Source organism: Ochotona curzoniae, unplaced genomic scaffold (assembly GCF_017591425.1).
Source record: "Ochotona curzoniae isolate NIBS_2020 unplaced genomic scaffold, NIBS_Ocur_1.0 contig_2723, whole genome shotgun sequence".
NCBI lineage: Eukaryota > Metazoa > Chordata > Mammalia > Lagomorpha > Ochotonidae > Ochotona > Ochotona curzoniae.
The window spans coordinates 2,889,254-2,914,507 of NW_024465573.1; the positions used below are offsets into that span (position 1 = coordinate 2,889,254).

General features: G+C 42.4%; 1 protein-coding gene across 2 annotated transcripts in view; it reads right to left on the bottom strand.

Annotated features, from left to right (window-relative positions):
* Positions 1-838: 838 nt before the first annotated feature.
* CRTAM (cytotoxic and regulatory T cell molecule) overlaps positions 839-25,254 on the bottom strand; it is a 29,376-nt gene continuing 4,960 nt past the window's right edge. Inside the window, exons 2-10 of one of the 2 annotated variants that reach the window (XM_040976798.1) lie at positions 20,639-20,785; positions 16,957-17,109; positions 15,433-15,576; positions 14,339-14,500; positions 10,932-11,012; positions 7,386-7,469; positions 6,011-6,157; positions 3,196-3,282; positions 839-1,625 (exon numbers count right to left, since the gene is read on the bottom strand). In XM_040976798.1, coding sequence (XP_040832732.1) covers positions 1,495-1,625; positions 3,196-3,282; positions 6,011-6,157; positions 7,386-7,469; positions 10,932-11,012; positions 14,339-14,500; positions 15,433-15,576; positions 16,957-17,109; positions 20,639-20,785 — 1,136 coding nt within the window. In that variant the 3' untranslated portion in view covers positions 839-1,494. Of the gene's footprint in view, positions 1,626-3,195; positions 3,283-6,010; positions 6,158-7,385; positions 7,470-10,925; positions 11,013-14,338; positions 14,501-15,432; positions 15,577-16,956; positions 17,110-20,638; positions 20,786-25,254 lie in introns of both variants that reach the window. The other variant, XM_040976797.1, reaches the window with a different exon arrangement.

Here is a 25,254-nt window from a genome sequence, read left to right on the forward strand (position 1 = left end):
GATCATGCCTAGCTTGGCCCATCACCACCCCCAACACTCGAGCAAACCAGTGGGCATTACAGTTCCATAGCAAATTCCTCCCTCTAGGAAAAAAAAAAAAGTCCTCAGATCTGGATCTCTGGCATGCCTGTTAGTGCCAGTTAGTGTCATGGGCCAGCCTGATGTGATCTATCTCTTGTTCTGACACTCACTGGCAGGTATTATGGCTTCGCCCTGTCAGACAGCGTGCTTCCCCGTTTTTATGTGCACCTGTGGCTATGCATGGTGGGCGATGCTAACTAGCCCAGCTCTGGTCTCCCACATGGATGGGTGCATTCCTCTCTGGCCCAGAGAGGAACTCCAGTTTCTTTCCTCCAAACCATCCGGTCTCAGCCCCCTGACTTACTTGCACATGCAGTTGGTAGAAGTTGGTGGAAGTCCCACAGAAGTCATTCCTCACCAGTAATGTACTCCCACACATCCCCATACCTCCTTCCCTGAGCAATCCACAGGCCACACGCCTGTGGGCATGTGGGTTCCTGAGCCCAGTCTTCCAGCATGTTGACGTGCTGGCTTGGGGCTCTGCTCACCTGCCCAGGCCTCAAGTGCATGCATGCATTCCCAGGCCCAGCCTACCTGCATGCCAGTCTAGGTCCCTACCCATCTGTCCCAAAGATCTTTGTTTCATGAGGAGAAAAAAAAAAGATTGTTTTTGCAAAGGATTTATTTATTTACTTATTTATGTATTTGAGAGGCAGAGTGGCACACACAGAGATATTATGTCTGTGTGTGTGTGTGTGCGTGTGTGTGTGTGTGTGAGAGAGAGAGAGAGAGAGAGAGAGAGAGAGAGAATCTTCTGTCCATTTGTTCACTCCCAAATGACCACAAGAGCTAGGGTTGTTCCAGGATAAATCCAGGAGTCAGGCACTCCATCCTGAGCTCGCAGGTGGATAGGCATGGGTCCAAGTACCCAAGCCTTCATCTGTTGCCTTCCAGGCACAAAAACTGGATAGCAAGTGAAAGGTGGAATTCAAATTTGCACTCTGGCATGGGACGTAGGCACCTGCAGCAGGGCCCTGGCTTGTTGTGCCACACTACCTTCAAGAGATTTTTTAACAAGAACAATTTTAAGTAGCTCCACTGGAGCCTAGCATCTTAAAAACAAGACGAAACAACAAAGCAAAAAACACCCTGTTCCCTTCCAAGGAGAATGTTCTGTGGTCACACTGACCTGGGCCTGGTAGTGTCTTCCTGCTCTGAAGTAGCATCAGGCATAATAGGTTCTTTTTCCCCCTTCTCTTTCTTTCCTTTTTTTTTTTTTTAAATAAACTCCAAGCCTTGTGTCCACAGATTTGTCCTGTTGCTGCACTGGCTCTGGGGAAGAGTATCATCAGAGGTCACTTTCTTGCATTGCACTCGAAGGGCACTTTTCATGTCAGAGTCATTCCGCTCCTTCCCACAGGCTGCTCCACGGAGGGTGTGGCTGCCCTGAAATGGCATTTTCTGCAGGGAGCACTACACAATATTCTCTGGTATAGGAGAGTGTTTTTCTTCTAATGTTGAATGTTGTGCACTTTCTTTCCTCTTTGCTTTCGCTTGTGTGTACAACTGTGTGATGTAGCTCATGCAACTCTTAGGATGAGAAGCTGAAAGGAAAGCATGTTGCAGATGAATATTCCGAGCCACACTGCACTCATTTAGTTGAAACACTTCCATTGGCTGTCATAATTTTCAGTTCATATATTAGTGTCTTATAAAGTCTAATTGATCTGAATGCATTGCTGCACTCTAGCTACCTGAATAAAATACTAATAACCTGAAGCAGAATAGCTTACATGCTGTCAAAAAGAACTCATTGCTTTGAGCAAAACTGTACAGTGGAAATAGCAGGGTTTATAGCATAGGGCTCCTACGGACTACTCCAAGCCTCTGCAATTCTGTACCCGGAGGCTGCAGAAGGTTCCCCTCAATGTTGTCGAAATGCTGGACTTGTCGAAATGCGAGGCATGCAGAACAGAAAGTGAAGATCTGAGCCCAGGATCAAGTCCAACTTCCTCTGAGGTTGGTGACCCTGGGGTTACAGCTTTTAGGGGAGGGAACCCTGAGAGCAGACTCTCATTTTGAATGTTCTTAGCAGGTAACCTGCATGGACTCTGCTCGGTCACTGTCCTCAGGGCTTAGATTTTCTTCCTAAATGTCCTAATTGCACTCCTGCTGTTTGGTTGCACTTGCCTAGGGAACGGTGTAGGCAGCTTGCGTACATTCTGCTGACCTCACTCTCCTATGTGTCAGGTGCATGTGAAGTAATTGATGTAGAAACGCACATTGTAACACAACAGGCTGTACCCAGTTTATACACACTTCCCCCCCGCCTCCAATTTTCAGAGCTCACTGCGTCCCTTTCCTTCCTTTCTTCTTTCTTCCCCTTCCACACTCTAGTAGGTCAAAGCAAACAGCAAAGGCAGAGCTGTTGTGAAAAACCAGCTTCCTGCAAAAATCTCAGCAAAGTCAAAATGCATTTCTCGCAGCTCCCGGTAGGTGGAGTAAATTAATTTGCATGGAAAATATAAATGAAAATTTGGAAAGTGTGCAAGATTGTTGGCTTTTCTATAATCCTAGATTCTGCCTATTGGACCTTCATCAAGAACACACACACACACACACACATACACACACACACCACATGCTCACATGCTATCTCCTTCCCATGTAGATTCTTTTAATTTTCTTCACACATTTTGCTTTAAAAATTGCGTCAAAGTCATTTGAAAGACTTGAATATTTTCAGCTTGAAATGGTTCGTGTGTATACATTCATTCAATATAAAGGCAGCCCTTTGTGACAAGGCCCTGAGGAAACAGTAAAAGTAAAACCAGCATCTACCAGGAGTTTGCGACAGCTAAACAAAACTACCAACATTCCTACATGGTGTGGGGATGTTATTCACTGGGCAGCTGAGGACAGAGGCGAGGCATACAGTCCAGGAGCGTTCTGTGGTGTGGGAGCTCAGAGCTCAGGGTGGCTTCCCAAAGCCGTGTGTTCTCAACTACATAAATGTAGCTGCTACTGTCTGCAAGGATGAACTCCTTAAGTCCTACAAGATCTTTTGGGAAACAGACTTCCTAATCAGATTTTGGTCCTCCTCTCCACTTTGTCCTGAAAGGAAGCTCACAAGTGAGCCTCATCTTTAAATCTCAGGCCACACCGTTGACTTACCTTGGCCATTTTTCTCTTGGGAAGATGTTTCTTCGTTGTTTGATCGTGACCTATAACTTTCTACCGTGTGGTCTGAAATTTCATTTTCTGCAAGAAAAGATATTAACTTGCTGACTTCTGGTGGTACAGACATTGAAGATGTAGAAATATATATATGTGAATTAAAGGTTACCTATGTTACTATCCCATGACAGATTTACCATGATCCATCTTGTACCTCATTAACTCAACACACAATTTCTTTTAAGCCCACACTATAATTCCTATAGGCACTGTGGAACACTATAAGATCGTGGAAGTTTGCTAGTGTGATATAGCAAATAGGGCTGCTCCCTCTGCTGCTGGTATCCTCTGTGGGTGCCGGTTCTAGTCCCAGCCACTTTACTTCTGATTCAACTCACTGTTAATGCACCTGACAAATCAAGGGAAGATTGCTCAAGTCCTTGGGCCCCTAACAACTGTGTGGAAGACCTTCAAGAAGCCCCTGGCTCCTGGCTTCAGCCTGGCCCAACCCTGGCCATTGTCGCCACTTGAGGAATGAACCCATGAATGGAAAGCCTCTCTCTTTGTCTCTCTCTCCTACTGTAACTGCCTTTCAAATTAATAAAAGAAATCCTTTTAAGAATACTGTGTAAACCAAATGACAGCAGATTAAAGAGCAGACAATCAGCCTGGCCTGTACTGGAGTACCTGGATTCAATACCTGCTTCTAGTTTCTGACTCTGCCTTCCTGCTAATGCCTTGGGAAGAAGCTGTGATGCTTCAAGTACTTTGATCCCACTCATCATGTTAGAGGATCCAGAATTGAGTCTCCAGTTCTAGGCTCTGGCCTGACCCAGTTCCAGCCATTGCTGGCATTTGGAGAGTGAATCAGTCAATAAGAGTGTATTCTCTGTCTGTCTCTTTTGCTCTCCTTTTCTTAAATGAATAAATATAAGTCAAAGAAAAAGTGAAGCATCTTCCTCATGAGAAGAATGGTTGTAGTAACTATATAACAGCCATGGGCATGAAGCATGCAGACCATGCTGAATGTGCATTTACCTGTGTAGGCAGGTGTGATTGCCACGTCAGACCTAGCCCTGCTTATGACAAGGATATTAGTCTACCTGAATATACAGAGAGACTGATATTAAATTGGCAGAAGTGATACTTTTCAGAGAACCACATCTATTCAAAGATGTAGCAGCTTGCCTTGGGTTATAAGGTGCTCTTGTTTCATATGTGGTCTGATCAATATGGTCCAGGAATTTGATCATGTAAACCTCCTTTATAATATTCTAGTAGCCCCATCTGAGCAGTGAAAAGAAGTGGGTGGAATCGATTTAATAATATATTTTATTTCATTAATGTATTGAAAAATTTATTGTTATATATACCTTTCCCCTCTTTCTTTAAAAAACAAAAATTGAGGGCTCACAGTTGCATATGCTGGGATCCCATAGGGCACTGGTTTGTGTCTTGGCTGCTCCATCTCTCATCCAGCTCCCTGCCTGTGGCTTGGGGAAGCAGTAGAAGGTCCAAAGGGACCCTGTATCCACATGGGAGACCTGGAAGAAGCTCTTGGCTCCTGGCTTTGGATTGGCTCAGCTCCAGCTATTGCGGCCACTTGGGGAGTCAATGAGCAGATGGAAGATCTTTCTCTCTCTGTATCTCCTTCTCTCTGCAAATCTGCTTTTCCAGTAAAAAGAAATAAATCTTTTTTTCCCCTAAAATTATTTGACAGGCAGAAGAAGACAGAGTTAGCTCATATCCTCTAATTCACTCTTCAAGTGTCTCAACAGCTGTGGGAGCACCAGGACCAGCAGTTGAGTTCAGATCTCCCACATGGTAGCAGGAACTCAGTTACTTGAGCCATCTCTTGCCGCCTCCCAGGATCTGCATTAGTACAGGCAAGTATTGAATGTAGGTAATCCTGTATGGGATACAGGCATCTTAAATTTAAGGCTAAACACCTGACCTGATATGTAACATTGCTATGTGTGTGCTCCAAAGCCTCAAAATTATTTGTATATTTTGTCTGTAGAAAACTCAGTAGGTTCTAGCCTCATGCTAAATGCCATCTTGTAGCTGCAGTACTAGACAACATAGAGCTGGTTTACCACTCAGAACACAAGAAGGGACTTAAATTTGGCACATGTTTATAAAATACTTGAGTAAATTATTTTTCTGGGCAACTTGTAAGGAACTTGCACTCCGACAGGTGCACAGTGTATGTATTTCAATATGTATAGTCTCTGTCACCTAGATTTTTTTGGGGGGGTTGTTTCTGATGATAACTTTTTTCATCAGAGTGCAAAAGGAAGCTGTTGTAATATGCTGTGGTGCAGGGGGACTGACTGCATCCTTGACCTAGTAATGGAACTGAACAGATGATTAATTTGGCCACTGGTTGACTGCCACTGCAACACAAACTTCTAGAGAATAAGGACCTGGTCTGTCATATTGGTGGACATGTTGCTCATGTCTGGGACACACAGCAGGTGCTCAATGAACGTTTATAGAGTGAATAGATGAATAGTTTCATTTTGTATCCTTTTTGTGAATAGCAACATCTGTAACTTAATGTTGATTCCTAGAACTGCTCTAGTTCCAGGTATCTTAACCTTAAGGCTAAATACCTGACTATAGCTCCGGAGAATCACAATGCAAATTTATTAGGAACCAAACAATGTAAGGGACATGACTGATGTGACTGCCATCACTTCCTGAGATTCCCGTGTAGAGCCCAGCAGGAGAGCTTTCAGGGTTAGAATTTTCCTTTTTTAGCCAAATGTTTTGCACTGGCTGGCCTTTGCCAGGAGGTCTGCGCACTCACCTTTTTTCCATATCACGTGAGCTTTCCGCAGCTTCATTATGAAGAGTTGGACTATGATGAGGAGGATGAAAATGAGGAAGGACACGAGAGTGAGCAGCAGGATGCCGCTTCTCTTCCTCACCAATCCTATGTACTGAGAATTCATTTCTACAAATAAAACGACACGGTGTCAGGCAAGCCTTTTTCCAGTCATTGAGGAATATGATACTTCTTCCACCACATCACATAGGCTAATTGCTCAGATAAAGATGGGAGAGACAGCTTACATCTGAAGGTAAATATGCTCAAATTGTTCAGTCTCTGGGGAAAAAAAGCACAAATAGGCAAACAAGCAAAATCTGTGGGATGAGTTGGAAAAAAATTTTTTTTTAATTATAAAGATCGTGAACCAGTTATTTTTATTTGTACACAAAGCATATGAGAATTCCTAAATTATAATTAGAGGATTCAAATTAGATATTGAGTTTTTTTTTTAAAGTAAAATGTAGTTAAGTAGCAGAAAAGATTATTGAGAACTTGGAAAACTATCAAAATAGAATGGTTAGAATAAATGTGGACCTGAATTTAGGGGATAAATTGGAAGAACTCTTACAAGTCTTTTTTAACCTAGAATTCTACACCTAGAAGCTGTAGTTTTGCTGAACACTCCACTTTCTTCATGTTAACCATCAGGGAACTAAGGGGTGCTGCTGAAGTGTATAAACATCTTATAATTCTATGTCTCGATGAAATGTTTGAAGTATCCAAGTATATATAGAATACAATAAAACTGGTTCTCAGAAGAATGCTTTGAAAATACAATTATGGAAATTTCTGGCCTAGTGGCTATAGATCAGTCTTAGGAGAGCAGAAACTCTGTTAGGAGGAAATAACACAGTATGGAAAAGTAAATCAAAGCATAAGCACAGAGGAGGTGGTAGAGCCAGGTGTGGGCAGAGAGAAGCAGCAGGACCAAGGAAGTCAGTGAGTCGAGGACGTGTGACACATCAGCTTAAAGCTTAAGGCTGTGGCTGAGAAGACAACATCCCAAATTAGAGGACCGGTTCAAGTCCCAGCTGCTCTGCTTCGCAAGCGATTCCTTGTTTACGTGCTCGGGAAAGCAGCTCATGACTGCTCAAGTATGTGGGCCTCTGCTACCCACACGGAAGGCCCAGATGGTCCTGGCTTCTGACTTGGGCCTGGTCCAACCCTGGCTATTGTGGCCATTTGAGCAGTAAATCCGTGGATAGAAGATTCTCTCTCTCTCCCCATTCCTTCCCTCCCTTGGTCTCCCCTTTTCTCTTTCAAATAAATTTAAAAAATGAATAAATAAAACAAACTTTTAATGAAGTTAAAACAAGCAATGCCCATTCTGAATGTGGAAGGTGAAACTTACCAGAGGTCAAGTCAGGGCTCTGAGTGTTTTTTTCTTTCTCTTCCTTGTCAGTCTCTGAGGTACTAGAATTTTCCATGACTGAGACTAAAGTGAAAGCAAAAACCACAATATATGCATATATCTTAAATATGTGACTAAGCATAACTGCTCTAGTTTAAATGTCTGTGTCATCCATCCTAGCCCTGTGTTGAATTTTAATGGTCACTTTAATGATATTGGGAGGTGAGACTTCTGAGAAGCGTTCCGGCCACGAGGGCTCCATGCTTAAGAGTGGATACTAATGGCATCGTTTCAGAAGTGAGCTTACTATCAAGGGAGTGAGTTGGGCTCTTTTGGCTGGCTCCTGACTTCTGTTTGCCATAGCAAGAAGGCCCTGCCAGTTGTGGCACTCATTCTTAGACATCCCATCCTCCTGAAATGTGAGCCAACAAATGAACATTATTTATTACCCAGACTGCGTAAATCTGTTATAGCAGTGCAAAATGGACTAAGACGATCTGTTTATCTATCTGTTCCCCCCCCACCCCCCCCACACACACATAAAGAAGGATGGGTCTATGTGTGTTCTCTTTCCTAGCGGATGCTAAAGAAGTCTGTCTGAATACAGAATAGTCCAGGGGGTTAGAGACAAGCTGGATAACGGGAACCAAAACACAGAAAGGAGGATTAAGCTCCAAGGTATAATTCCTTCCCAAAGCAGCAGCATTAGAAAGAAAATTAAGTAACTCTTATTAAAAAAAAAAAAGACAACGTTTAAACTACTGATGTATTTAAACTGCAGTTTTCTTCTTCAAATTAACAGGTAATAATTGCATATATTTATGAATTGCAGTGTGATATCTCCATAACTATATGTCAAGTATGTTGAGAAAATTGGGGTGATTGGCATTTCTGATTCTTTACCACTTCTGTATGTTTGAAGACTTTGAGTTCCTATCTGCTGGATGTTCATAAAAAATGCAATGGGCTGTTGGGGTCTACAGGCATCACACTGAGCTGCCAAACACTGGAGCTCATTCCTCCTCTCTGTGTTTTGGTTCCCATTATCCCACTTCTGTCTAACCCCCTGGACTATTCTATATTCAGACAGACTTCTTTAGCATCCCCTGGGAAAGAGAAGACACTTGGGATTTATCTTTCTGTGTCCAGTTTGTTTCACTCCCAACTACTGATATCTTGAAAGAGTAGTGGCAAATGGCCTTTGAAAAATTTTATTGTTATTATTTTAGCGCCCATGATACAGTTCTGCAGATACAGGGGTTTCTCCTCTTGTGCTCCCCTCCTTGGAAAATCGATTTAAAAAAAACCCAGATTTTATTTATTTGAAAGTCACAGGTATAGAAAGAGAAGGAGAGAGAGCATAGTTCATCCATTGGCTCTCTCTGTAGAGATTGCTGCAATGGCCAGGGCTGAGCTCCATATGGGGTGCTGCTGTCATAAGTGTAGTTTTACCCACTACATCACAATGCCGGCCCCTGTTGCCTTATCTTTGCAAGGTAAACATTTGTTACACATTTATTCTGTGCCGTGTACTGTGCTAAACGCTTGGTCTTCAATATTTTTCACTTCAGCTATGAGAAAACAAGCTCCTGGCCTTAAGTAAATTACCTAAAATCTCACAACAAAATAGTAGAAAAGCCAACAATAAAACCAGTTTTTTTAAAAAAAGCCTTCAGAGCCTTAAATGTAAACCAGGTCAAATCCACGGACTAGGACCAGTGTTGTGGCACAGTAGGTTAAGCCACTGCTAGCATTACTAGCATCCCCTATCAGAGCACCTGGATGAATCCTGGATGCTTCATTTCTCATGTGGGTCCCTGCTGAGGTGCCTGGGGAAGCAGTGCTTGGGCCCTTGAAGTCCATGGGAGACCAAGGTGGAGTTCCTGGCTCCTGGCTTTGTCCTGAACCAGGTGGCTTATCGCAGCCATTTGGAGAGTGAATCAACAGAAGAGAGATCTCCCTCCCTGTCTCTTTCCTGCTCTGCCACTCTGCCTTTAAAACAAAACTTAAAAAAGAAAGCAAACCTATAACCTGACATCTGTAGAAATACAATCTTTATTGTCATTCAAACATTGGCATGCCTCCTAGGTGTGCCATGTTAGGTAAGACATTATAAAAACAGAAGATGCCTTTTCCAGATTCTGTTATCTGCTGAATTCTCTTATTTTTCCTTTTGCAAACTCTGGCTTTTTAGCCTGTTGCACAGCGCCACTCTGTGGATCCCAAAGGGAATTGAGTTTTCTCTCTTTTTTTAAACTAAAGATGGGTGTTATTAACAACAATAAAATGGGTGGAAATTGAGAGCCGAAAGGAATTTCAGAAACCATATTTCTTAAATCCTATGTTATATATGAAAAATCAGAACAGAAAATTGAGTTGGTGAGTAGCAGTGCAAGCCAATTTAAGGACAACTGAATTCTAAACACGTTTAAAAATATTGGATTATTAAAGCAAGTGATGTGGCTGGACCACCTCATACTGGTTTCAATTTTCATGGTCCTTCAAAGAACTGTAAGGTAGGTACTGTATTTGTCAGCATGCAAAACCTTCAAATGTTTGTTTTTAAATAGTATTCAGAATAAACATTTTCAAAAACGTGATTTGATACCCAGAGATATGAACATGATCATATAGATCTTAAAGCACTCATCGTACCAAATAGAATAATTATAGCGACAGTGTGTGAAACAGAGGAAATACATAGGAAGGTATGCCTCTCTGGATGTGGTTAGCTGTCTTGTTCAATGCACAGATTCATGCAGTCACTCGTTTTCTGAGCATCGCTATAGCAAGATAGGTATTTGATAAAACACACAATTAAATAGTGAAGGTTTGTCTTTGTCTCACATGATGCTTCCATTCATGCTTATAAATTATTCTGGTATTACCTTCTGTTTGAAAAATTAAATACATGGTCATTGCTCTGAGTTAATCATCTAGCAGGTTCTGCATATGAATAACCCAGGCTTTGTTAACTCCTCTGCAAGTTTAGTTTAAGCCTGTCATCAAAAGAGAACTGAGTATTAAGAGAACGAGTATTAACGCGCTTTCAGGGGTGATCTGGGACTCCCCTCTGCTGCGTCTAGGCTCGCTGTTGATATCAAGCTACTGTTTGATGTTTCGTCTGTTCTAAACGGAGAGACAAAGAAACGCGTTTCCCTATAAATGAATTCAACCTTGCCCTTCACTGCAGAGGACACTCCAGTTCATGATTGTGTGTGTGTGTGTGTGTGTGTGTGTGTGTGTGTGTGTGTGTGTGTGTGTGAGAGAGAGAGAGAGAGAGAGAGAGAGAGAGAAATATCTCTAGCAAAAATAGTCTTGCACTTAGAAAGTGTAGTGACACCCACAAGCCCATCCTGTCCAGCATGCGATTGATGTGGCTGTACTCTAGCATACCATAAAATTGGATCCAGTTAAAGGGGTTCCCGTAGGATCTTGGTAAAAATAACGCTATTTTTTATACCTGCAACTAGAAGAACGGAGTGCCCAAGGAGAGGTGACCTTTTACTTCTCCCCCCAAGCTTGAGCGATGACACTTACCAGCGCTAGTGGGCGTGGGAGGCTGAGTTCCCGGGGAGGACAGCGAGCTCTTCTCCGGGACATCGGAAGCTGCCTCTTGATCTGCAACTAGGAAAAGGGAAAGACAAAATTCTGCAACTCCAGAGAGCAATTTTATCCACATTATGCTCAGTCAAACTGATCGAAGAAGATATTTGGCTGCTACTTGCTTGTGGAGGTTGTGCAGAGACCCCCTAACTGTGTGTTCTGCAGCCCTTGCGCTGGGTTTGAATTTGTATCCTGCCGATTGCCATCTGCTAGCTCACCTGGCTTCAGAGGACAGCATGCTGGATCTCCCTGTGGCGGTGCATTTGCCTGGAGGAGGCACAAGCATTCACTCTCTCTAGCTGAGTGTGTTTACCAATATGCATCTACCGAACCGCTTCCAAGCTTAAAAACATGCATCTGTTTTATAAGTTTTCCAAGCACTTGTTAAAGACTACTTATCTCTGTTTATCTGCCCATCCACTGATCTACCTGTTATTAGTAGGTGTTTTAGAGCCAGCCTCCAATCCTGCTGTTTCCTTGCTCCCGAGTAAACTTGATAAGATGCCCAAATCTCTAATATCCACTTTTTAACAATTATTTTTCTTATCTGTAAAATGGAGATACTTGGGCATGGGCACTCAGCTTTTGCAGTTTATATACCTGTATCCAATATCCTGCCTCCAGCCCTAACTCCAACTTGCTGATAACACAGACACTAGGAGGCAGCAATGGGTTCCTGCCACCCACATCCAGAGGGGTTGAGCTCCTTGATCCTGGCTGTGACTTCAGCCCAGCCCTGGCTGTTGTGTAAAAATCTTTTTGAAATGAAGATAGTTAGCATTTACCTCTTGCAGGAATGCATTCGTTTTGTGAGGTTTATTCATATAACATATGTAGTTCGAAGCCTATTTGTTACGCCTAATGCTTACTCAATGTTATTGCATACTATTAAAAATGTTTAGAAAAATTTCAGGAGGTTCAATTTGGGATAGATTTCACCTGTCAAAGAATAGGTCCATATGAAGACAGCATGTAACACCTGTGCTGACAGAAAGCCTGCTGGTGAGCCCCAGTGTTCATTTAGGCTACTGTATGGCCTATATGGCTAACTGAGCTCGGACCACAAAGATGTCAGAGAAAATTGAAGAAAAGGTCTATTGACAACAAAGAGAGGAAAAAGCTTGAAGCTATTCAGAAAAACCAAAAGCTAATTGTAAGAAGTGCAATGTATGAGAAATAGTGAGGGCACTTAGAATAAAAAATGACAATGGGCATGCAATCTTCTAGTATGGGGTTTACTTATATGAATTCTGACATACAAATTATGCATATATGTAGACTAGTTAATATGTTCAAAACTAAAGTTTGTGCTTTGATTTATCTTCCTAATTAACAAACAGCTAAACAGTTGCATTTAGAATGAAACCTGTTTTGATTAGAAGGATACAGCACATTCTGATTTATCTCCCTAGTCAATCAAAGAGTTCAAGGTCTCTGTTATTCAGTGACAAATCCCTAGCAGCACTATCTAATTCAAATTAGTTAATTTTAAAAGTTGAGTTCTTCAGTAGCACTAGCTACAAATAGTTTATTTAGAGTTTTGGGCAATTTTTCTCCATCGCTGGGAACTTGGCAGCTTCTAAATACTTAAAGCCTTCTAATGTGATTGTGATGCTATTAATGAGTATGATTTTTAGGTTGAAATATATCAATATTTAAGAAATTTGTAATAACTCAATGAATCAGTATATTCAAATGACCAAAAGAGTGTATTACAGAAGTCATGCCTGAGTAAATAAAAACAGCCATTTAGACTGCAAGACAGTTAATGGACTTTACTGTAACGGAATGTAAAAACTTCCTTGAACTCGTAACAAGTCCACACAGCAACTCGCCTTTAAGGAATTGTTGCAATATCCCCTTTCACAGAATTTTTGGTACACAGCTTGAATAACTGCTGAAAAGTAAAAATGTGCTTTTCAACATTGTTGGGTCTCTTATTTATTTTCTAAAAGACAGAAAGACACAAAAAGAGGGAGAGGCAGAGAAACCATCCCCTGAAGGATTCACTCTCCATAAGTCCATGACAGCTGAATCCAGGAACCAGGAACTCCATCCTGGTCGCCCATGCGGGCAGCAGTGACACATGTGCTTATGCCATCAAAACTACGTCGCTAGTGAATAGGAGTGGCAAAGCAGTGGAGCTGGATTTGAACCAGGAACTCCAGCTGTTTAGCCTGCTGCACCATAGTGTCCACTCCAGGCTCATTTATCTAAGAATGTGAACATCCTTCAGAGCATTTACATAGCTCGCCCCATCCTCCACACACACCAGGCTTCAATTCCACTGATGGGATGGAATAAGAAGTACAGAATGAGTCACAAATGGGTAGGAGTGTGTGTGGAAGACTTCAGTCCAACTCAGCCTGTACAGGGCCTTCTAAAGTCACTTCCTCCCTAGCTGCTTTTGGGTTGGTGAGAAAGTGGCTGTGGAAAGCATGTGGTCGTGCAAGCGGGCCTGTCAACCACAGTGACAGCCCCACAGCTTTCCCATGAGGAGGTTCTCATAGACAAAGTCACCCTGCGCAAATAACCCTTCATGGTCAGTTATTTCGTCTGATAAAAGAGTGTTGTCATCCAGCAGTTCCTTGACCTTCAGGAATCGCCTTTTCCATTGAGAAGTGTCTTGTAAAACAAGGAAGCAAAGTCCTACTAATTACAGATTTGCATAGCCACATGACTGCTGGTAGCATAAGCCTTGCCACAAAGCCTTATGAATAGTTTTTAAGTATAATAGTTTTAATACAAAGACTTACGAATAGTTTTTAAGTGCTTTATTGGACTTTCGGGGTAGGAATCATAGCACAGAGAGTATGAAATCCTAGGCAACTTCTCTTCACATTTAATATATGATGTTTTGATGGTATTTGGCTCAGAATACTACCATAGTTCAAACTAAAACTTTCCAGACAATCAAAACAAATCCAATTGTGCCTTCATATAACTATGCATGTTTTTTAGGAACATAAAATCATTTCTGTCACTATTATCTCCTTTTAGGTGAAGAACAGTGTGCTTCACATGTCTCTCCAAAAGCGCAATGGGGACCAACATGTTTAAGGTCAAGTTATGCTAGCTGTCCTCATCCAAAGGCGAGGATGATGCTGTTGCCACATTTTGTGCTGAGCCACACGGTGTGCACAGTGGGGGCTTCTACTGACACTGCTTCATTTGCCACCTTGTCACTCAGCTGGACAAGGCATCCATTACAATCATGGCATCCATTTTGCCATTAAGGAGATCTTTCTTGACAGTAATCTCACTCTGAAGGACTTTGGCCAGCCCATTGAATTTCATTTGATACCGTCATATGACCAAAACGATGAAAGACAAACAGTTCTTCTTACCCCAATCTTCAAACTGGAAGGATGCTGCCAGATTTCTCCCTTGCAGGCCTTTGTGTCGGACAATGCAGTCCACTGTTGAAGTTTTGCTGTATGTGTAGACTCTGAGCATGCTGGTGGTGTTACATGTTTTACCATTCATTTCAAAGTCATGGTGAGTTCTGCCTATGTAGCAAGTTAAAGAGATGAATGAGGTTATGGTCAGTTAGCACTATCGGGTGAGTTTGGTTCTATTACAGACCACTCATGTTGACTTTGTGGCAAACATATTAGATTTCTAATCTCATTTTAGCCAGCTACCTTGTGTGTTCTTGATCAGAAAGGGAAGGAAGTAAATGAGGGAGAGGTTTCTGTAAACTCTTCACTACAGGAGAGAAACATTGGGCTGCAAAATATGATGACCAAAGAGCTTATTCATGTTTTACAAATAAGGTAAATGAAGGGGGAAGTCTGATGAAGCAAAGATGACATGGGCCTGGGAATCAGATCTGGGCTTTAGGTCTTTCCTCTTAACTGTGAGTGGGTTTTTGCAGCTCTAAGAATGTACACTCACTCAGCTATTGGAGTCAGTGCCTGCTGACTCATAAACTACGAACAGCCTACCACGTCACAATTAACCATGCCTTTTCAATTAAAGTCTCTGAGTTCAGACTACACACAATCAGAAGATCCTAAAATGATCATTGTAGGAATGAAATAGTACTATAGTTTCCAAGGGTGATCATCTGTATTCTAATTATCCATATTTTGTTAAATATATTTTTAATTTCATGCTGGTGAAAAAGTATATGTTCAGAGATACAGCTACAAGATACTTTTATTTTGGGAGGTTTGGTCAAATATTAAGAAGTCATTATAAATAATCCACTTTAGGTTTCTACCTCGTTATTGTGCAAAAAGTCCATGGTTTGTGCTTAGCTTTTTGAGATTAGGGCATAATACTGATTGTTGGGTAGTTTGGAAAAGAGGTGACGAATTATTGAAATGGCATCATGTACCTACTGCCACCAGAGGGTGCCAGAGCCTTTAAAAAAATCCCTTGGAACTTTTCCTACAGAAGAAAACAAAGGAGAAAGGAGAACCGTTTCTGCACGTACCATACAACTCCAAGCTGTTCCCAACTTTCCAGGTTATCTGGGGAGGGGGCTTGCTTCTCGCGGTGGAGCACTTGAGTACAACACCTTCCTCTCCGTTTTGCCCTCTGAGCACTGAAGCCTCCAAGGTTGGTTTAGAAGGAATTGCTAGGGGAAAAAAAATTATACACGTGTATTTCTGTCCAAGCTGGTTGGTTTATATATCTCAACAAAGCACAAACCTAAAAGCTGTAGGGAGTGCTCTAGGGTAAGTTTAGTTGACGAGTTTACATCTACCCTTTCCCAGACTGTAGTTGTGATAAAGGGCTTTCACTTTGGCTGCAGTCAGTATGTTCGTTACTCAGTGTGTGATTAATCACTGAAAGTGCCCAAGCATGCCACACCATGCCATGGTTCTTAAGGGAGCTGTGTGTGGATGCTTCGCTGGCAGAACACCAAATAGAGAGCTTCATTGCAGTCTCACCTCCTTGGTAAGTCCCCTGACTTCTTGGTGTGCCAGGTTTCTAACCTGTGACTTGGAGAAATTAGCTCACACCTTGGTTCTTTCTACTCTAAGCATCCACGACTCTGTGACTCACCTTCAGATAAGTTACTTACATCCCCACCTAACATCCAAGGTGCATTTCTCTTATGAGGAACTTGTTGTTCCTTTTTCATCGTGCTTTAGTGTCAGAAGTGCATTTTAGTTAGAATTCTTTCTTTCCCTTTCCCACTCTACCTCCACTTTGGTTCAAAACTGCACTCTTCCACGTTTGTTTCATTCACTTCCTGCAAACAAGACCTTGTGCAGGCAATTGTTAGCTCCCAGTATCACCTGCTGGCAACGCAAAGATGAGAAAAAGATGGCCCTGCACGATGCCTGTTGTCTGGTGGTAATCTCCACCTCTACCTTTTAATTATAAATTCTTGTTTTGAGTGCAGTGGTAGAGGAATACACAGGGTGTTCTAAAAGTCCGAGCCTGGACGGTGTGGGCGATGCCCTGTGGGTGAGGAGAAGACAAGCCCTGAGCCGAGTAACTTACAATGGCTCCCAAACCCACAAGAACCTACTTCTTCTCAACGACTTTCCCTCTGTGTCTTTACAGCAGGGACCATACAAGCACAACTCAACATCCTTGTGGCAGAGGATATGAGCACATCATCCTGCAGTACAGCTACACTGGAATTCACACTCTATCAGGATACACAGCCACATAGCCATGAGGTCCTACTGCAGTGACGAGCAAATTTTACAAACTCCTTCTTGGTTGAGACAATTTCTACCTCATCTTTGGTTCCCTTGCACACTACTTGGCATATAATCTGAGCTCACTAAATGCGAATTCTCCTTCTTTTCAGTTCTCCAAGGAGAACGTGTAGTTGATGCCAGAGACAAATTTCACAAGTTCACGATTGAATCTAGGCCTTCCCTCTCGGAATGCTCTCTTATTTTCTTTCAATAAAAGTGGCAGAGATGGCCTAGGAAATGCCTTGCTACAATGCAACAGTTTTAAAGTAAAAGGTTAAGTTACTGGCCAGTGGACGTACCCAGCACAATGACTTTCACTTCCTTTGTTCTCACAGGGTTACTGTAATGCAAACACTTGTACACGCCTTCATCCTGCAGCGTGATGTTAGACACGCTGATGGACAGCTGGTTGGTCGAGTGCTGAAGAAGCTGGTATTTAGAATTCTTTAAAGCTGCACAAGAGGAAAATCAAGCTGTTAGTAAGGAACGTATTGGATGCATACAGATTGCTCATTCTCAAGAGCTGCTTTTCTCTTCACATGTTAAGAAGAGATACTGTGTCTTCAACTGAGCTGCGTTCCAAATTCTAGTGTCACCAGCTGGATGCCTCTCAAACTCAGCTTAGGAAATGAAGGTTTTTTTTGATAGTGAGAACTGTGGCTTTATTTGTGCTTGTTGGAAATTTAAAACGCTGTGCTTGTGAAGAGTTCACATTGGTAACACACAGAACTTTTTTCTCTCATGAAAATTACCTAACTATGACTTATCGTTTTGAAGTTGGTTTCATTGCAGGCCATTTTTTTTTTTTTCAGAATACACTTGAGGAATGGAAATTAAATGCATTGGCTGGATGCTTTTAGTTTTAATTTTTAAATATTTATTATTGGGCCTAGAGCAATGGCTCAGTGGCTAAATCCTCACCTTGCATGCACCAGGATTCCATATGGGCACCGGTTCATATCCCGGTTGCTCCACTTCCCATCCAGCTCCCTGCTTGTGGCCTGGGAAAGCAGTCAAGGACAGCCCAAAGCCTTGGAACCCTGCACCCACATGGGAGACCTGAAAGAAGTTTCTGGCTCCTGGTTTTGGAACTTCTCGGCTCTAGCAGACAGATTTTTCTCTCTGACCCTCCTTCTCTCTCTAAACTAGACTTTCTTTTTTTTTTTTTTTTTTTAAAGATTTATTTTTATTATTTTTTCATTGGAAAGGCGGATATACAGAGAGGAGAGACAGAGAGGAAGATCTTCCGTCCGATGATTCACTCCCCAAGTGAGCGCAACGGGCCGATACTATGCCGATCCGAAGCCAGGAGCCTCTTCCGGGTCTCCCACGTGGGTGCAGGTTCCCAAAGCGTTGGGCCGTCCTCGACTGCTTTCCCAGGCCACAGGCAGGGAGCTGGAAGGGAAGCGGGGCTGCTGGGATTAGAACCGGCGCCCATATGGGATCCCGGGCGTGCAAGGCGAGGACTTAACCACTTGCGCCACCGCGCCGGGCCCTAAACTAGACTTTCTAATAAAAATATGTCTTTTTAAAAAAAGTTTATTGTTATTTGAAGTTTCCCACAGATTGATTTAGTCCTTCCAGATATTCAGCCAATGACACAAAAGCAAGTTCCAATCAGGGTAGATATTTGAAGCTGTGGCTAAGGCGCTGCCCACGTGCCATCCTGGAGTGTCTGGATTGAGTCATAGCTTTAGCAGTGATGGCTCAAGTACCTGGGTGAGTGCCATACATTTAGAACACCTGAACCGAGTTCCTGGCTCCTGATTGTGGCCTGGTCCAGGCCTGGTTGTTGTGGGCATTTGGGAATGAATCAGTAGATATGAGGTTTCTGACTGTTGCTCTATCTATCTTTTTCTCTTTCAAGCATGTATATATATATCCAAGTAAAAAAATTATGTACATATATTTCCCACTAATTGCAAATGTTCCAGTTGAGTCAGAAACTCCTTAGGAAATCACGGAATCCTGAAATGAGTGTTTCTGTTTGTTTCTATTGTTTTATTTTATTAATCCATTTAAAAAGATCTATTTATTTATTTGAAAATGAAAGTTCTACAGAAAACAAGAGACAGGCAGAAAGAGAGAGACAGAGAAAGAGAACTTCCACCCACTGGTTCACTCAGTTGGGTACAGCAGCCAATGATGAGCCAGGCCAAAGCCAATGAGCCAGAAGCTTCTTCCAGGTCTCCCACGCAGATGTCAGAGGCCAAAACACTTGGATCATCCTCCACTGCTTTTCCCAGGCAAGTAACAATCAGCTGAATTGTAAGTGTAGCACCTTGGACATGAACTGATGCCTGTACGGGATGCTGGCAGAACAGGCAGCAGCTTTGCCCACTACATTACAATCCTGGCTCCATTTTGTTATATCCATTTTTTTTTTTTGCATTCTTAAGCTTTACAATACAAAAAAGTCTAAACTAATTAAACCTTGAGTAGCTGACCAAGGAAAACTTTCCTTATCCAGAATAATAATTGCATGCTCTGAAACACAAATATAATGGATTCCAGGAGTTCCCAACATCCTCTCTGTTAATGTTCAAAAACAGTTGCTGGGGGTCGAGAGATGGGGACTGCCCTGTGCTTTGGAAGAGGTTCAGCAATAACCTGGCCTCCACCCACTCAACAGCAGAGGCACTGCCCTGGTTGTACCATCAAAACTCTCTCCAGATCACGCCAGATGAAAAACTACAGGAACTATTCCAAGCCATTCTATTGCAGAAATTCCAGAAGCTTCATCACCCAGTTCCCCTCAAAACAATCAAACAAAAGCCATAAAAACATTACTTAATAAAATTATCTTACTTAAAGTTGTTCTCTTGGAACTTTTACCATTCCTACTTATTCTATTGGGACCTGATAGTAGTCGTGGATTTTATTTAAAATAATGCATTTGGTTTTGTTTTGAATATATCCATTAAAAAAAAAAAAACTATTCATTGAATTGAAAGGCAGAGAGATGAAAAGAAGTTTTCCTTCTGGTCATTAACGCCCCGAATGCCCGTTAGCAAGGTGGGGCCAGGTCAAAGCCAGGAGCGGAATACCCTTGGAGTCCCCCACATGGGAGCTGCTTTGCTGCCTCCTAGGACCCATTAGCAGGAATCTGGACTGGAAACAGAGTAGGTGGGATTGTTATATGGGAAGCAATCAAATGAAACAATATCTTAACCTGATGTGCCACACCCGCTCCCCGCAACACATCAATTTGTCACAATATTTTCAAGGCGTATGTAGTTGTTAAGAGGCTCTGCTTTATAAACAAGAACAGAATTGCTGTTTTTGAGACTCTTGCAAGTGTTTGGCAGGTAGAAGTATTAATTTGAAATACCAAAAGGTCTCATTAGGAAGGAGAAAGTTTATTATAATTCTATCCAAAGTCAAGGAGATGACGTAAATAGACTTTAAGGCTTCCCTTCCATCTCGGACTTCTAAACACTCATTTAAAGTGTGTTTTGAGAAGAGGGGAATGATTGTCCTCCTTTCTAGTATAATACATCCTGTTAATTTCGATAGCCTTGAACTCTCGATACTACAGGAAGATCAGAGGTGAAGAGATCAGGTGGGAGCAAGCTTTGCTCACCTGGAACGGCAGTGGTACCTCCAGGTGTGGACTGCGTGGGGGCAAGGCCTTCCCTCTTCCCCCCAGTCAGACTGCTGCCCGGCTTTTTCATTTTGCTGTGATGGTGTCATGGTCACAGAGTCAAAAAGTGATGTGGGGGTGGGGACATGGAAATGCGCCTTGTCATTTGAGCCCCCTTTCACCTCCTGCTGGTGGGGTTTCCATTTCAGACTTCCTGACCCCAAAAGAGCCAAATGTAAAGTCACAGGCTTCACAGATGCCGTTCACGTGGCGCAGGAGGTGGGCTGCACCCACCCTCCGCGTGACTCATGCAGAGTTTCCTCCTGCCAGCCTGGGTGACTGGAAAATCCCTGGCCTTGAGGTTGGGCGGTGATTTTGCTTTTCTTTCCTTCACTTACCAGAATGGTCATCTAAAAAAATGGTGAAGCCTGAGGGGGCCAGCCACTGGATGGGGGCAGGTTGCTTCAGAGAAGTGCTACAGTTGAGCGTGAGCGTGTGGCCTTCCTCCACTGTGATGGTCTCCACGTGGTTAGTCAGAAAGGCTTCTGTGGAACAAGAGCACGAGGCACAGTCAGTCTCGTGGGGCCAAGCCGCACCTGCCCTGTGGTCTCAGACTGACCTTCTTCATTCATTCGATCGTGTATTCATCTTCCAGAAATGAAGACATTTAAGTAAGTACTGGGTAATAATAGAAGAGGCGCAAGCATTGTCTATTAAGATGTTTCATGGAGGAGGGGACATGCAAATAGGTTTGAATGAAGGGGTTGGGTTTGGGAGGAAGAAAGGGAAAGATGAACAGCTGTCCCGTGTTGGGAGCTGCACCACACAAGTCGTAGGAAGGGTTTTCAAAAAGGTCACAGAGGACCTGTGTGATGAAAACACTATACACAGATTTCAACATTTTTTCACCCAACTAATTTTAATTTCACCTTGCCATGAACTTTTTACAGTCCCCTAGTATTAACTACATTTCGCTTAATGTTCAAGCTAACTCTGGGATGGGTGCCGAGGGCCAGGGCTTCCAATCCATGTTGATATCACTACGTCAGCTGGGCCATACGAGTGAGACTGCAGAGTCAGGCTTTCAGGCCTCAGTTTACAAAATGGGAATCTTATACCTTCAAGTACAAATTGTGTGTGTGGCATTCTAAGAGGTAGCCAGTGGTGACCTTGTGTGATATGGAGCTGTCCACAGTGCAGGGTAACTAAGCCCCACCCCTCCGAGAGCTTCTAGATCAGAGGGACAAGGTTCTAAGAGTTTTTCCTAATTCAATATTCCATAGCAGTACTTTTTCCAGGCAGCATGAGAATCTAATTTCCCCAAATCACAACCCTAAGAGGATGATACATAATTGACACTAAGCAGCAGCAAATTTGTATTCTCCCTTTCTTCCCCCATCGGAAAAAAACAAGTAAATTGATGAAAAAATAAACTGGCTCTAATGCTGATTTGTACATTTATTGCTGTCCATTATTTCTTCAAATTTTAAGTTAATTCATCTTTATGGGGAAGATTCTTATCAACAAAGTACGAAACACTTTCATAAACAGAAGAATACCATGGAATTTTAAATTATGAATCATAAATGTAACAAGTTTTACTGCATCATCTTAAACCTAAGAAAATCAAGAAGGGACTTGATCTTGTGATAAGTTTCAAGTATTAGGAAGAGTGGTTTGGAGAACATGGGAATTAATTGGTGCAGAATCTTTCGTTTGCTCCATTCCCAGAACATTAACTTCCATCTAGCCTCCAGCAATCATAACCCAGAATTATTGCATTGTATTCATGTTGACTTTCATGGGAAAACAGTTTGCTTGAGTTCTAATGGAACAATACCCGTATCATTAGCCAAGTCTATAACGAAGAACAAAGAGCCAATAAAAAAAGATTTGTGGATTCAAGAAAGCATTGAGGCATAAGGCCAAATTTCTGGTTAGGCTTGACCACTTGCAAATATTTTCTTTTAAAGTCAACCCATAATGGATTAGTAAGAATAGTATTAATACAGATGCTTTGAAATGGCTGGAGTTTCTTTCAAGAGACTTTTTGCTAATAAAGATTTGCAGAGTCCTTCAGTCTTGTGTCCTCACGATGTTATGTTATATAGCTGAGGAGAACAGCAGTATCAAACCTTGGCAGTGCCTCACTGTCACCTGGGGAGCTCTCAGGAACCCTGATGCCTGGTTGCACCCATTGATTACTAAATTAGACTCTTCAGAAGTGGTACCTGTCATCAGTTCTCCTGATCCCCACATGCAAGCTCTCAGATCAATGAAATCTCGAAGAATGCTGTTTCAGTGCACAAATAATTGAGGATCAGCAACCCATGGGTGCTCCCCGAGTACTTGGGGCTGCGCTGTGCTTATGCAAGAACCAAGAACGATAAGGATGAATGTTATTTTCAGAGAGAGGTCTTCCACAATCCCTCTGTAGGCAATCCAATGTCCCCCAGTTGGACTGAATGTTTTTTCAGTATGGGCCTCCTAAATCAGCCAGGGAAAAAGCAAGTGAACTGAAGACCCTTATATTAAAGTCAGTTATCATTTTAGATAGGCTGTGGGGGCTCTGGTGGGGTTGATGGTGGAGTCAAGAATAGCCAGCACCTGTCTTCATACAACTTCTGCATTCCCATTGTAGTTCTTTTTGGCCTCTGAAAAGAAACAAAGTCTACTGTCTCTTTTGTGGTCACGTATTAAGGAGGCTCTGCCTTTAGTTTCACTATCATTTTCCCTCTCTTCTACCTGCCACATCTGAATACATTATAGTTTGTCATTGTCCCTCTAAAAATCTTACTCTCTGCTGAGGACAGGGACTCAGATGAGCTGACAGGGCACTGGAGACATTCTCTAGACCCGCTGTGGACCATGTGGACTCTGTTTTCCCACTATGCCTAGGGCTTCACTCTGGAGTGGTTAATACCTCACAAGGCTCACATTGACCCAGTGGTCACCAAAAATACTCACGCCTTTTTCAGAGACCTTGTGGTTACCACATGTTTCCCTCATCCTGTATTGATAATTTAATTTGGAACCAAAGTTCAGGTTCACATTTTCTCTGGATCACTCTTACATGTGCAGTTTGGACTAAGAATTTCAGCTTTCTGAGAAATTTGTTTTTCTTTGTGTTCTCTTCTCTCCTTAGTGCCCTAGAGCTGGTATTGCATGAGCTTACTGCTGTGTTATATTGGGGAGGTATCATGCTGCAATTAAAACACATACACACACTCAAGCCAAATTGCCTGGCTCCTCCGTTACTAGCAAGACAAATTTGAGCAAGCTGTCTCAAGTGATGGTTTTAACCATTGCCCCCTAACAATTATTTGAAGGGTTGGACTGATTTTTGCTTTAAAAAGATATATTGATGGGGTCAGCCTCAAGTAACAAAACCTTGTAGCTCTGCAGTTCAACTAGGAATCTACCCAAACGTGAAGAACCACTTATTACTTGATCTTCTAAGATTCTAGCCAACACACAAAGAAGAAACACTTATAGTCACAGGAGACTCAAGGCAATTGGAACAGTTCTAGAAGATGGAGGGCTTCAGTATCATCCATGCTGATCAGGAATTCTTTTAACAGACCTGAGAGGCTAAGGATAGAGTTGGTCGCACTGCTTAGTTCATGACATACCATTGTCATTTGATGTAGAGAAGAGAATTCTGTGGAATAATAAAGTTAAACAATTATCTTCCACTTCTCCTTTCATTAGACAAACTATTGGCTGTTGAAAAATTAACTTATTTGTAGGTGTGTGTGTGTTTGTGTGTGTCAGTGTTGCTCTGAAAACACTGCTGCTCAGAAAGGAAGCCTCTGGTTACTCTGGCTACAAAGTCAAATTTAGCTTTTAGATGCTGATGACTCCGCCTGCTTTGCATCAGTGTGAATGGCCTGGCTGTGTTGCTCCACTTGGGCAGCTGACCCCATCCCATTGAGTTACTTAAGGATTCCCCTCCTACATCATCCCATCTTCTCTGTATCATTATTTTATTTTTCGTTAGTGGTACCACTGATAAATACATTGCTTATTATTTCTCCCATGTAAAAAAAATCAAACCAAAAATTTTGTACCTTATTTCCCTATTTTATTAAAATTTATCAGAAATAATTATTCACAGTTGTTGATTCTAGTCTCCTTTTAAAGTTAGGTTTTCCTTTTTTTTTTTTTTAAGAAAAAAAGAATTCATCGGAAAGACAGAGTGACAGAGAGGGAAGAAAAAGGTAAATACAGCGAAAAAGAGATCTTCCATCTGCTGGTTCACTCTCCAAATGGTTGAAGTCAGGAGACTGAACCTCCATCCAGGTCTCCCATACACATGGCAGGGGCCCAGGGACTTGGATCACCTGCTGCTTCTCTCTCCCGGCGCACTATCTGGGAGCTGGACTGGAAGCAAAGCAGCTGGGAACTGGCAGTCCCATGTGGAATTCAGGCTTAACCTGTTGTGTCACAATGCTGGCCTTCCCTGGAGGAGTTTTCCACTCCATTAGTCTAGTGAAGCTGCTATTTGTCAAAGACCTTTCCATTGCCATTGGTTAATGGTTAATGGTTTATTCTTATTCTATTCAGCCTAGTTCCATAGCCAATCAAAACATATCTACATATCATTTTCTTTAGAGTCTCCTAAGTTGCTGGTTGCTGCTTCTCACCCTGCATTTTGCATTCTTGTCAGTGAAGGACAGACTTTGGATATCTTCTCTGCCCTGTACACACTTGCTTCGCCAGCCATCTCAACTAACCTGGCTGCTTCACTAATGGCTCCATGTATAAACGACATATCAAATCTAGCAGCTATTAAGGAAAGTTTTGATTTTTTTTTTCTCCTTGAAATTGTATTCTTCCTCTAGGTCTTGTCACTGACAAATTTCAAACCTCATTAAGCAAAGAATCAGTAACAGTGGGACTGGCATTGTGCCACATCAAGAAAAGCTGCTGCCTGTGATGCCTGCATCCCTTATAGGCACTGGTTCAAGTCCCAGCTGCTCCACTTCTAATGCACCTGGGCAAGGAGTGGTGG